Here is a 14777-nt window from a genome sequence, read left to right on the forward strand (position 1 = left end):
GTCCAGTTGATGAAGACATTTACTTGAAACAATGGTGGAAATGGTCCCCTGAGTTTCATCTGCTGGTTCTTGTACATTAGTCAAGGAAATTTTCTCACCAGATGGGAACACAGAAAAAATTACATTCACATCTTCATAAAATTCCATGAGGAAATTTTTGAACTATTAGACTTATAATACAGTAATACTATACCCTTAAGGGAACATTCCCTTTTTATATTACAAAGATTACAATTACCTCATGTTGACTGCATGCGCGTATGAATTTATAGACAAATCAGCTATAACTCATGACATCTGAGCGATCCTTTCTCAAAGAGGACAACAGTATGAAGACAAAACCAAAACAAAAGATCCCTTCCCGCTCCCCATCATCTGGCTATGGCTATGGTTTGTAAACTAAAATTTTATTGAGGACTGAAGAATTTACTTATCTAAATATTGTTCATTATTACAAGAAGTTAAAATATATTTTGCACATTTGTAGAGGGTGAAATAGCATGTGATTACTATTAAAACTGGTACCTTAAAATATAAAAGTTACAGCAAGGTAAATGCAACATATTGTTCCTATTACACTGAAAATGGGTTTGACAAAAGATCAAAACTACCAAAGATAGGGGCCAGGGATTTAGCTCAGTGGTTCGGTGGCCTGTCTTGCAAGTGCAAGGACACGAGTTCAATCCCCAGTACCAAAAACAAACAAACAAAAACTATCAAAGATAAATCCATCAAGAAATATAAATTTAGGGCTGGGATGTAGCTCAGTGGTGCAGTGCCTGTCTTGCAAGCACAAGGTCCTGAATTCCATCCCCAGTACCACAAAAAAACAAAGCAAAACAATAAAAAGTGAACATAATGGTAATTAAAAAATATATAAATATAAAGGTTCAAATTTGACTGAGACTTTTAGGTCTAGAAGAAATTGTCAATATGTGTGTAAGCATAAATTTCATTCTTTTTTCTACTATTGATTGCCTTTATTAGGAATTTGTTCCTGATGGAATATTATTTAATCTGTACACAGATGCTTATGTTATTACTGTCTATTAATAAACACGAAATTTGAAAAATAGAATTAGTAGTTCTAGAAAATATCAGAGGAATTAATAAACTGACAAAAACAGAATAGCAGGTGAAGAGCTTCTAATATTTGTGAAAGGCTTTTCGTCATACTCATCACTATTTCAGTCTAATTAAACCAGGGAAATTAAAACCACTATTATAGCACATACTTGCACAATGTATTGGAGAAAAAAAATATATATACATATGCATATATACACCAGCATATATATATATATATATATATATGTGTATAGACAGAGAGAGAGAGATACACATCTCAGTTCTCATTAACAGTCATAAATAAGGAGATGGACAAATAATTACTTTCAGATTTGAAAACCACGCTCAAAGTGCATTAAATTTTCCTCACTATACTAATATTTCCCCTTATTATAAAGGAACTAGAACAAAAACATATCAAGTAATTCATATTACAGTCTCTTTCTGAAACATTTGCGTGTGATCTTTAGAAGTATTCTGTGAACAAAACTGTGATGAGTACTTTGCAAAGATGTCTCACACAATGACTGCATCTTACATCCTCTTATCATAAAACAAATTTGACACTCTTTCTCTGACAGTGAACTCTCCTTTGAAACTGAGTTGGCCTTTGCAAGGGCCTTCAGTAATAAATGTGTCAGAAATTTGGTGCTCATCCAGCCAAATTTTAACACCTAGTGTTTGAGAGTTAGTAGGGTGTATTCCTTTGAAAAAAATTAAAATAAAAAATAAAGGATGTTCAATTTTGAGGCAAGATCAATGAAATGGTGTTTATATCCCTGAATATTCTTAGCATATTCAAGTGGAATCTAATCACTCTGCTATGAGGAAGTCAGGCAGCCACAATGACAGACCATGTTGCATAAATTCCAATAGAAGGTCTGGGTAAGAACCAAGGTCAGCCACAAAATGGGGGAATGCACTAGACTGCAGCAATCCAGCTCCCTCACTGTCAGTCATCCCCAGCCTTTGAACCATCCCAGCTGACGTCACATGTGATATGAGCTGTCCATTACAAGCCAGACTCAAGACTCATGAATAGAATACACAGCGGCTGAGACTGAACAAATCATAAGTTAGGCAAATTTGTTACAACAGATAATTAGAACATATCATATCATACCTCAAGTATTACAGATAGGACAACAGCTTACCCTCATATAACTAGAATATATCAACACTAAATGAATATCCAGGTCATTTGGTAACAAATCTATGATGTTTTTCCTTTATACCCCAATGGACAATATTCTGTGATCAGTACCTCACAAAACTGATTTCTCTATTAATATGAAACACATTTATTTATTTTTATTGAGTTACTCTAGTGCAATAATACTGCAAAATAGCTTATATGCTGAAAATTGCAACCAGATACAATAAGAATTCAAATGTGATTAATATGACTCTACCAGATGATGAGAATATGGTTATGATAAAAGTCACTTTAAAAGAATAATTTAAAAATTAGCAAGTTATAAATTGCCTTGAAAAATTGAAAGTATGAATATATGCTAAAATCACTTTTAAAACTTCACAACATAATAACTACACATAGATTAAATATATTACCAAGTGACTTTTTTTTAACTTTAAAAGATTTGAATCTCAGACTTGTTTAAAAGAGACAATACTTAGCACTTACTCTCTTTCTTTCCATAAGGTTTGCTGGAACTCAACCAAATGGATCTGCAAAGCTGAAATTTTAGTTCCTTTCTCCTCTGAAGGCAGATTTATTGCTTGTAGTCTGAGCCCAGGGTCCACAGCACAGTTTCCAGAACCAATACACTTGAATAAATCAGTAATATCTGAACTGGTCTTCATCTCCTCATTTAAATGGAAAGCATCAACAACTATACCTTCCTGGGGAAGGGGGATGTGACAATTATTATTCTTGAATAGTTAAATTTCCCAGAAGAAAAATCAGAAAAAATATTTTTCAGAGAAAATAAATGTTATAAAATCCAAATGTTTATTTCATTATCATTCCTTAACCGTAACTGTACTGTTTACCTTAAATGTACCAATAAACTTAGTAGAAGAAATAGTGTTGTTATATGACTAAGGTAAATCTCATTCTTGTTCAAACTTTACTAATAAAGTATCTAATAAAGTAATATCTCAAAAGTTATGCTATCATTTTTTGTTATTTTTTCTAATTACAGATAAAAATAGCTTTGTACAGACTTAAATAGCTATAAAAAGTTTTCAACCAAGTTTCACTAATTCTTCTTCAAAATCTCTGTCACAGGCTCTTTGAGAATTCCAAAATAAGCCAATTGATTTTTTTAAATAACATTTTTGGAGGATGGGGTATAAATAATTTTCAAGCAGGTCTTGAATATTTTAGTAAGCTTATTGTATTAAATTCTAGTTCACTAGTCAAATCTCAAATAGCATTTAATATATACATTTTAGTAAACATGGGAATACATTTAATAAACACAGACTATTACAAAATACTGCGCCCAAAATTCTGTATCATAATTTTAAGCTCATTGAATCATTCTACAGATATTTGTCTAGTTTCAAATTACCCTGACTTACAAGAGTTAAAGGAAACAAAACTGAGGTCAATCAAAATCTTGATATTTAATTTTTATTATTTTATTTTTAAATACAGTGTGGAAGTCAGATTACTTAGTATTATTTATTTGTCAATTCTTTCCAGAATTCATTTACAATTATACTGTTCTGAAATGCAACACAATAAGAGAAATTTTATTTAATCTTCATCTAAAAACTTTACTAATAACTGTTAAATACTATTTGTTCTTAATGTTGATAATATAGAGATAGGTATCATAAAATAAAATACTAAGAATTGAAGGATTTCCCAGCATATGCATGTGCAAAAAGTTCTTCACTTTCCAAGATTTAGTCTGCAGACCTATAATAACGTGGAAATATTTTTTGGATTCTAGGCATAATATGTCAGCTGCGCTTCCTCATCCCAGCAATTGTATTCAAATTTATATACTAATTCAACTGTGTTTTGAGGATATATATACCATTTCCCAGTAATATACATAAAGGTGTTAGCATCACTGATTTTTTTAAGTTAAAAAATTTGAAGATCAAATAGGGAATTTAAAAGTATTTTTCCTTTGCTTTGGAATCTAGTTTATGTACAACATAAATTTCAACCAAATAAAGAGGTGTGAGATTTAAGGCCAAATTGTAAAGCTGCAAGATATTAGCTAATGTTGAAAGATATGGAATTGTGCAGTCAAAGGTGACAGATATAAACTGACACTATGACGAGAAGCAACATGAGTTCCTAAAATCTCTTGAAGCGTGTTCCACGGGTTATTAAAAGTTCATATCAAAGTAAAGGGGCATTCGAGGAAGTTCAATGATAAAAAAGTACATCAAATGCTAGATTTAATAAAGTTTTCAAAGGTTTATTTTGTGTGAAGTTTTCAGAAACTTCAAGATTCAAATTATGTCAAGAATATCCAAATGTGGATTATATGAAGCACTTTCTATATTTCTCCCAGGTATCATTTCACAGCGAGTTAGTTGTAAGGCCAAGGTTCCCAACTTCAGGAAATATTCGAGCTACTCCAGGATTCTTTTTTATTATTGACATAATTAGGATGAATAGAGACATATTTTCAAATATTTCAGCTTCCATAAAAATGCTGTGTTATTTTGATCTATAAATATTAAGGAAGACATTCCTGAATTCTGTACTGCAAAGATGTATATGCTGAAGTCCTGACACCTAGGAGGACCTTGGATCTGAATATACAGTATTTGGGGATGGGGGGGTAATGCGGTGATAAAGTTAAAATATGGCCATTAGAATGCTTTAATGATATTGTGCATGTAAGAAGAAATTCGGAGACAGATGTATACAGAGAAAAGTTGACACAATCTAAGGAGAGGGGCTTCAGAAGAAACTAACCCTGTTGATGCTTTGCTCTTGGACTTCCGGCCCCTAGAACTGTGGAAAAAAAAATAGTTTTGCTTGCTTAAACCTACAGATTTTTATGCTTTGCTCTGACAGTCCTGGCTGATGAACTCAGCCATGGTCACATTTATCGGCTTCTCTTCCTCCCCATCACAATATACATTAAAACTGTGCATAATCTCTGGTTTCCTCCATTAATTTTTTCTTACCTTACTACTTGTGTTCTCTTCTATAGGAAATTGTCTTTTCACCAAATACTGTCCAATAGAATCATACGTTTGTAAAGCAGTTTGAAACTGGGCTCTATCACTGTTGGACGTGTCTGCAAAAGTAGGAAGCTCCAGATCATGGATGAAATTGGTTTCTGATGCCTCCTTTTGAAGTAACAGACTTTGTTTCTTTTTAAGTGCGCTCAATTCCTCCACCGTCATCTCTAATTTTATTCTGAGTTGTCTTCCTTCCTCCCTGGCACTGTTCCTTTCAGCCCGAACTTTGCTCCACTTTTCTCTCCAATTGGCAGTGCAGTCTGACCACCATCGCATGGTCTTTTCCATCTGAGCAGCTCTGGCCTTGACTTCTTCAAGTTCCCACAGTCGAAGTTCTTCCCGGACATCCCAACTGTTGGTGTTGAAGGAGTGAGCACTGAAACTGTGGCTGGCATGAGCTTGTAGCCCAGAATGTGGAAAGCAGGAATCAACAGCATCCCTGGGGGAGGAGGCAAGTGCTACCTTCTCACAGCGTGGTTTAATTGATGACTGCTGCATCTAGAAGATTTGTGATTCCTTGATTAATCGATGAATGGAATCAAATTTTAATTTATCTTTTAAGGCCTTAAAAAACAGCGAAAAAAATTACATGTTAACATTTTTCCTGCAATTAGTAGAGCAAGATTTACACTGGAAAAAACAAGGCTAAAAATGATACATCTTTTGTGTGCTGCATATTTTCTCTTCCGGCACAACTAAAAATATATAGTAACTTATGAATTTGTAATGTTCTATAAAAATATGAAATGTCACCAAATAAATATAAAACAACCCATAAAGATGAAACTGGGGCTAGCATGTGACATGATAATTCATTTAAAAACCTCATTTTATAGGTAATATTTATTTTGATATTGTCTACCACAAGTAAAACTTGTAGTATTTGCTATTCACCAACTACATAATGGTCCCCTTTTCCTAAGCAAATGAAACCTCCATTTGTTGAAGTAGAATGCAGACTCTATTCATATCTGGGTGGATCAAACCTGTTACAATCCCAGAGGCCAGGAGTTACAACCATTTACATCTTTCATGATTTTCCCCCATCCCAGTGACTGTTCAGTAGCTTGAAAGCAGGCATATGAAGGATACTGAGAGAAGGAACATTAGAAACCCTTTTTACTCTGCTTTCTTCCTACCCGCACAAAGATATTTGGAGAAGGAGCAAGTATAACAGACCTCTTGTCACATTTAAAATGATGGAACAGAAAGGGAAAAGAGCTTGGCTTAATGACCTAGCTGTTGCTTGAGGCCTACAATGTATACTTCTGGATTTCTTGCTTTGTGAGAAAGATTATCTAATATTTATCTAAACTGTGATGCTTGAGTTTTCTGTTACTAGCATTTGAAAGCACATCAAAAACTGGGCCAGGAATTTAGCTCAGTGGCACCGCACCTACCAAGGTCCTGAGTTCAATCCCTGATACTGCAAAAACAAAACAAAACAAAAAAATCACATCAAACTAATATGTACATTAATTTCCTACTGAGGTTAATATTGTGATAAGCTCTAAGAATAAAATATCATGAGTAAGATGGTATTTGTTATCAAAGATTTTACAGCTTAGTCAATGATGCAAGCACATATACATTTTTAAATGCATGATTTATACTATGTGTATTGTATTTATTTATTTATTCGAACTTGTCTGGAGTCAATGATAGATTCATAGGGAATGTTCATGGTGATCGAACTCTCTCTAGCTATGAGGATACACAGCACAGATAATGCTAAACGGAGTCAACAATTTCAAAAGTTTGTGAAGGAATGGAACTAAATTTTCCATATAAATACCAAGGAAAATTAATTTGAAAATGCATAGCATTTTATCAATATATGCACACATTAATTTAATATAATAATACATCTATATTGAAAACACAAGAAATAAAATCTTCCCTTTAGAGCAATTGTTTATTTACATCATGCAGATTCATGTTTGCTTGTTTGTTTGGTAACAGGGATCGAACTCAGCACTTTGAGCTTGTGAGGCAGGTGGCAGCACCACTGAGCTAAATCCCTGGCCGCCAGTTCATTTTTAATCAACAAAGTTTCATGATTGTTTAAGATTACTCGTATTTATTCTCAGGCATGATTTTCTGGTGTAAATAATCTTTGATATTCTATGTGCATGACATTAATTCCTCCATTTTTTCATTTACTTTATATTCATAGATCATAAATGGCCTCCTTATGACCCATCTGTTTAATCAATTATATGGCTTTCATTATACTAAGTAACTTACAAACTAAGTCTTTTTTCACTGAAAAATATACTACACAAAATTTTTTAAAGACCATATAATATTAACACTATAAAATCAAGACTTTATAATATTAAAGTTAATATTCAATTTTAATTATCTCCTCATTTGAAAAGTGATTGTAATGTGCCATGCCTGTTGTTTATTATTATAATACTTATGATAATAATATAGATTCATTGCTGTAATTATTTTGTTAACATTAGTATATGTCCAAACATATTTAAATTAGCATTGACTTGGAGTACTGTGATTGTTCCCTTCATTTACTATAATTCAGAGAGTAATAATAATATGACTGAATAAATTTCTTGGATCATGAGAAACCACAATCAATACAGAAAAAAGTAGGTTTTATTAGAAACACACACAGAAATACATATATAATATGTTTTTCAATTAGAATTCCACACTGAAGAAAATTTAATTTAACATATTAAATTTATCATTGCCATTTTTCAAAGTAAATCAGTATCATAAAATTCTAATATCTTTCAAATGTCCCTTTAACTTTTATATCACTAGTATTTTGAGGACTCTATAATTGGATTCTGGTACATTGAGATGTTGCCTACCAATTAACTATGTATTTTATTCACATATGACTGAATAAAAATAAGTTGGACTTAAGAATTCAAATCATGAACTTGAGTAGTATCTTCTGTTCTAAAAAAATTTTCTCCCACAAAAATAACTTGTTTGATCTAATGACATTGATATGCATAGGTATTCATTAAATTATTCCTTTTCCCTGTGTATATGTGTACACCCTTCATAGATTATTTTGGAGGGCACTGAAACTATTTTCAAGTATTTATAAGATACCACAGGGCCTTTAAGTAAGTGAAGATATTTTGTTTTGTTTTTTTGTTTTTTGGGTTTTTTTTTTGGTATTGGGGATTGAACTTGGGTCCTTGCGCTTGCAAGGCAGGCCACCGAACCACTGAGCTAAATCCCTGGCCCAAGTGAAGATATTTTGTTTTGTTTTTTTGTTTTTTGGGTTTTTTTTTGGTATTGGGGATTGAACTTGGGTCCCTGCGCTTGCAAGGCAGGCAGAGGAACTGCTGGGCTAAATCCCTGGCCCAAGTGAAGATATTTTGTTTTGTTTTTTTGTTTTTTGGGTTTTTTTTTGGTATTGGGGATTGAACTTGGGTCCTTGCGCTTGCAAGGCAGGCCACCGAACCACTGAGCTAAATCCCTGGCCCAAGTGAAGATATTTTAATATTGTTGATATTTTAATATTTTGATTTGGTTCTTGTACTGATTTCTATATTATAAAAATGCTCGTGAACAGATTACCATAATTACTGTAAATAATATTTAATGTAGCACATTAGCAAATAAAATATATTGGCTCTGTAACTAACATACAATATTACTACCAAGGGAGGGCAGGGACAAGGGGAAAAAATGAGAACCAAGACTTGTCATGTAAAGGTACAAGTTCCCAATGACGAACATAACTGTACTGCATGCCTAAAATCTACCAATAAATTCAATGAGAAAAAAATAAAATAAAATAAAAGTATCTTAATGTTTAAGATGATGGACTCCAGATTTTATTGGTTTTAGTCCTGAATTTGCCATGTTTCAGACAAGTGATCTTGGACAAATTACATCGAGTATCTTTGAATCAATGTTCTTATTTGTAAAGGAGGAAGAAATAATATATACTAAATAACACTAAGTTCCTATTAAATGGGAAAATTTCTGCAGACTGGCAGAGTGTCTTCTGTAGATTCATTAATACTTTTGTTTATTTGGTGCAATATCTCTCAAGCTGTATCTTCTTTGAGCTAGCCAGATAATTACTGATCTCCTTTGTTTTCTCCCCTAATATCATTTCAAGAGATGTGTGGTTTTTAGATTCCTCCCTTATGATACCCCATCGATCAGAATCGGGGACTTAGGCAGTTTTGAGAGGCATTATTTTGACTTGTCTTCTTATGTTTCTACTTTTTTGTTTGCTTATTCATGTGTTGAAACTAGCGGGTTGACTATAGTAGAAGGCTTTGTTTCTAGTATGGAGATCATTTAATTAATGTCTCAATTAATGTCTCAATGTCTCCTTTTCAGCAGGGTCCTCTTGGTGTGGCTAACTATTGGCCGTTGCCTCTGTCCTAGGATCCAGTCACCTCCATTTACTTGGGATGAGAGCCAGAAACCAGTTCTTCGGGAATGAACCACAATAATATTAACGACCAGAGGGCAATCCAGGTATTAGGATCCTAATAAAATCAATCAACAGCAACATCTATGTAACTTTGACTATAGTAATGAAATCAGCATCAATTATAGTATCAAATACAAAGTGAGTATGATAAACCCTAAAGTCCAATAATGTATCATTCTTAAACATAGAAAAGAGATCTATAATTATACTATGAATACCAAGACAAAGAAAATACTGGCACGCTATTGACCTAGAGTAAATATCTACTAAGTAAAGCAACTTAATCTTCAATAACACTAGAGCAGTATTCAACAGCAATAGTGTAAAGATGATTCATAAAGTTCAGTAGTTATAGTAGTAAAGGTAGAGGTTGTGGCTTTGTGAATGAAAAAGTAAAATTTTAAAAGTTAATCTATGTGATATGAGAAGGAAAAGAGAAAAGTGGAATAAAATAAATCTATCTTCTTAGAGAATAGTTGCAAGAATGTACAAATAAGAAAAAAAAGATAGAGTAAAACAGGAAATAAACAATAGATAAGAAGGAAGAGGAAACAAATTTGAAAAGAGAAAAGAAAATAGGCCAAATAGAGAAGAAAGGGAGGAACACTAGCCCCAATTCAAGAAAAACCCATGAACAAAAGATAAAAATCACGAAAACAAAAATAAATAAATAAATAAAAAGACTGAGGTGAAGAAAAATTCCTGTGGTTTTTGAATAAGTGTTTTCTTTTTTTCCAAGGAGCAAAGTGTTGGGATCCAACCAATCACAATTTTTTCTGCCTAGCTTTAGGCCTATGGGTTTTTGAGGTGCCCTTTCTGTACCCTCTGTCTGTTCTACTCTGACTGATTATTATCCAAGCCAAAACATGTCCTTGCTGATGATGGTAGATGGGAAATGTAATCAGTTTTCTGGTATCTGCTAGGTGTAACCTATGGAGTGGAGGTTCGAGTGGTCTGGTAGACTTAATGTCAATAGTCATGAGGTCTGTTTGCTCCCTTCTTTCCCGAGGGAATGCTTGTCATCCAGAATCAGGAGAGATACTCAGTCTTCACATTTTCTGCACCATGCCAAGGGGAAGCAAAATGCAGAGCTACCTCAGAGTTACTGGATAGTCTTGTCCTGTGGGAAGAGAGGCAGCATGTATCCAGAGTGGGCCTGCTTGTTCAAATTGGGTGAGGGGCATGGTGTTATGGCTTCTGTCTAGAGGCACTACCCCACAAGCCTTATGCACTCATAGGTGGGGCTTTCTGTTTGTGGCTGTTTCTAGGGTGTGAACATGGATTAAAGATATGATATTGGAATTAAGCTTGTATGATAACTAAATTGGTTTTACCATCGTTGCCGGTGCAGGTGTGGATAATAGAAGCTTCACACTTGGTGTGGGTGGTACTAATCAATAGGCTTGTATCCTGGATGAAATGGAAATGAAGGCAGGCTACTGCTTCCACTGATGCTGCTTGCTGCTTACTGTTTTCTGCTTGTCATAGACTATTTCTCCTCTATGATGCCACTCTGCCATGCCAGCCTGCCTTGGAGACAGCCAAGTATGAACTAAAACCACTAAAAACTGTAAGCCGAAATCAACCTTTCCTCTTTTAACATTCGGTATTGGGTACTGCATCTCAATAACAAGAAAAGTAACTAAGACAGATTTTGCTACTAAAAGTGTGGTTGTTGCTTGTACCTGCCTGTGTGATTTAGAAACCTTTGGAATGGGCTCGTGGGAATAGTTTGAAAAGGTTTGGAGATGCTAGATGAAGAAGTAGCCCTGGAACACTGTAAGCTGCACTTGGTGGGAGATTCTTGTCAGAGTTCAGAAGACCAGGATAATGATAGAAATGCGTCCAGACTCAGGAGGCCTCAGTTATAAATGAGGACTGTATTGGCTGTTCAGACTCTGGACTCCAGACTATGTGTGTTATGCTTTGGCAGAAAATTTGTCTGCATTTTGCTCATGTTCAGTGATTTTGTGTGAGATTGAGTTTGAGGGAAGTGGACTAGTTACATCGGTAGAAAAATTTCAAAACTGTCTAATATTGAGGTGAGGGTATGGTTACTGTTGGGAGATTTTAGTGAGCTATACCTTGAAAACCAAAGGCTAACACCCAACACAATTATTTAAAAGTTTGAGTTTGTCCAGAAAGAAAGCTTCAGTAAAGTTGTGGCCTGCACAGACGGAACAGAGAATGCGGTTGTTGAAAAGGAATAGGACAACAGAAAACAAGGGTTGAAGGCATCACAAGAACCAGCAGGATTCCACCCTTTGCAGCCCATAAAACTGCAAAGGTGAAAGAGTTTGCTTTGGGAAGAAGCTCAAGAATACCATGCTCCAGAATGGTAGCAGCCAAGAGAATTTATTCCTTGGGATTGGGTTGGTAGTGCTCCATAATCCAGATACTCAAGCACTAGAGCCAAGAGAAAGAAGATTGGCTACTGTTCCAGTTGGTGCCAGACCTTGGCATCATACATGCTGTTGATTTCAGGGGGATGCAGAGTGCAAAAGTTGTGAGCTCATGAACGCTTCCACCCAGATTTAATAAGCAGGCCTGGGAAACCAGGCAGTGTGGCCTTTATAAGACAGTGTACGAAGCTGTAAGTGTGACGCTAAAGGGGCAGTGGAGACCCCAGAAAGCAGGAGAAGTCAGGAACATGGGATTGTCTGGGAAAAACTTCAATGAGGGAGCATAACTGGCCCAAGAGGTTAGCCTTTGGGGCTACATCCAACTGTAGTTTCATAGGAGCACAGCCATCCAAGCCCTTTGGAGTTCACATCTTGCCACAGATTGCCCTGGATGCTAGAAATGGCACCATAGGATTTAATGTTTGCCTTGCTGATTTTCGAGTTTGCTTTGGTCTCACTTTTTTTCTATACTTCTATTTGTTCCTTTTGGAATGGAAATATTTATTTTATGCCATTATATTCTGGCAGTGTTTAACTTTCTTTCCACTTTTGCAGGAGCTTGTAGATAACAGTTTGCCTTAAATATCAGGAGAGATTATGCACTTAGACTTTAAGGAATGCTGAAACTGTTAGGACTTTGGCAATTCTTAGAAATAGACTATAAGCCTTTTGCATAAAGGGAGGCCAGGGGCATGATATTATGGCTTGTATCTTGATGTCTCCCCAAATTTTCATGTGATTATAGGTGGGGCTTTTTGGAGCTGGCTGGATCTAGGGTGAGTGAATGTGGATTAGGGGTGTGATACTGGAATTGAAGGTGTATGAAAAATCAGCTTATCAGAGTTCTGTGTGTGGATAATGGAAAACCCATCCCAGGTATGGGTGGCACCAATCACTATGCTGCTAGCCTGGATGGCATACAAAAGGGCAGAAAGAAGGAAGCATGCTGCTCACTGCCTTCTGGTTGCCATGCCATGGATTATTTCTCCTTTGCCGTGCCCTTATGCCATACCACCATGCCTTGGAGCCAGTAAATTGTGAAGTAATACCTCTACAACCATAATTCTGCTTTGAAAAGAGATTCCAGAGGCACCCTGATCACTCACTTAAGGAAGTATATGTCTCAGTTCAGCCATCCAGTCATTTAAGAGTTCACTGAAGCCAGGGTCCAAGAGAACCTTGCTTCTACTTACGCTGACAATAGACCTTTGCAATTTCTATGTGGTATTCATTGTGTACGTATGTGGAATGAAAGTTTCCACCCTGATTTTAGAAAAAGTTCTGGCAGTTACGCCAATATGTCCCTGAGAATTCGACATGTGAACCTGACTGTACAGCAGAAGATCCAGTGGAGACCCCCAGGAGATGCAAGAATATGGAATATTGGCCAAGAAAAGCCACAGGCAGAGTGGAGCAACCACAAGAAAGAAAGACAATATGAGTGCCCGCTGCAAGAACATAGAAACGGGGATGGCCAAGCCCTTTATCACTCATACCTCACCACAACCTGCCTTGGATGCTGCACAGAGAGCTGCAGGAGTTAATGTTTTCCTGCTTGTTCCTGGTATCAGTTTGGTCTGATTCCTTTTTATGGCTCCATTCCTCCCTGTTGTGATGGGAACATTTACTCTATATTATTGTATGCTGAAAGTGTTTAGCTTTCTTTTTGATTTTTTATAGGGCCTCACATTTTTTTTTTCTTTTTTTTTTATTTTTTTTTTTTTTTTTTGAGACAGGGTCTCACTATGTAGCCCAGGCTGCTCTCAAACTCACAGTGATCCTCCTGCCTCAGCCTCCCGAGTGCTGGGATTACAGGTGTGTGCCACCACTCCCGGCATAGGGCCTCACACTTAAGAGTTTGCCTTGAACCTCAGTCGCAACTTTTTTGACATTGATGGAATTGTTAAGACTCTGGTGACTTTTAGGAAAGACTAAATGTGTCCTGAATAATAAGATGTCTCTCTGCCTATCTGCCTCCTGAGTGCCAGAGGTTAACAAGTTTTCTCCACTATGCCCTTCACAGTACCATTTCTTCCTTGGAGCCAGCAAAGTATGGACTTGAAATCTCTAAAATGATGAGAAAAAATAAATCTTTAAATTGAAGGTATAAAGTATTTTTTCCTAGCTAATGGAAAATGGCTAATATACATAATAGAAAATAGGGTACTGCAGTGTTGCATTATATATAGTTATTGCTTTCTTTTAACTTTTTTCAGAGTATTTTTTAATGATACCAGGGATCAAACTTGGGCCCTTGCGCTTGCAAGGCTGGTGGCAGAATCACTGAGCCAAATCCCCAGCCCTGCTTTCTTTTAACTTATAGAAGATGCATTTCAGATGAAATCTTTGATTTATTTTTTTAAAAACAAGGACTTCTAATAAAAACACAATAATGATAGCAAAATCCATTACAATAAGAGAATATATTAATATGTATTCAAGCACAATACTAAAGAAATAATTGTTATTGTATATATGGACCCGTATATTCTGATAAAAAAAGAAAAAATCACTTCACTACTAAGACAAGAAAAACAATGAATTTTAAAATATTGTTTTTGAAACATACACACATGGTTAGTAGAATATATATATATATATTTGTTTTTGTTGTTGTTCATGGGCCATATATATATATGCTGGGGATTTAGCTCAGTGGCACTGTGCCTACCTCTCAAGCACAAGGT

The 14777-nt window shown here is 35.4% G+C and overlaps 1 protein-coding gene across 1 annotated transcript in view; it reads right to left on the reverse strand.

The window, feature by feature from the left end:
- Nucleotides 1-14777, reverse strand: part of Ccdc102b (coiled-coil domain containing 102B) — a 121915-nt gene that overhangs the window by 75033 nt on the left and 32105 nt on the right. Inside the window, exons 2-3 of the mRNA XM_010607290.2 lie at nt 5194-5814; nt 2714-2931 (exon numbers count right to left, since the gene is read on the reverse strand). Of these exons, the coding sequence (XP_010605592.1) occupies nt 2714-2931; nt 5194-5748 (773 nt within the window). The 5' untranslated portion in view covers nt 5749-5814. The remainder of the gene's footprint in view (nt 1-2713; nt 2932-5193; nt 5815-14777) is intronic.

The sequence above is a fragment of the Fukomys damarensis genome, unplaced genomic scaffold (genome assembly GCF_012274545.1).
Source record: "Fukomys damarensis isolate Sample0158 unplaced genomic scaffold, DMR_v1.0_HiC HiC_scaffold_30, whole genome shotgun sequence".
In the NCBI taxonomy this organism is placed as follows: Eukaryota; Metazoa; Chordata; class Mammalia; order Rodentia; family Bathyergidae; genus Fukomys; species Fukomys damarensis.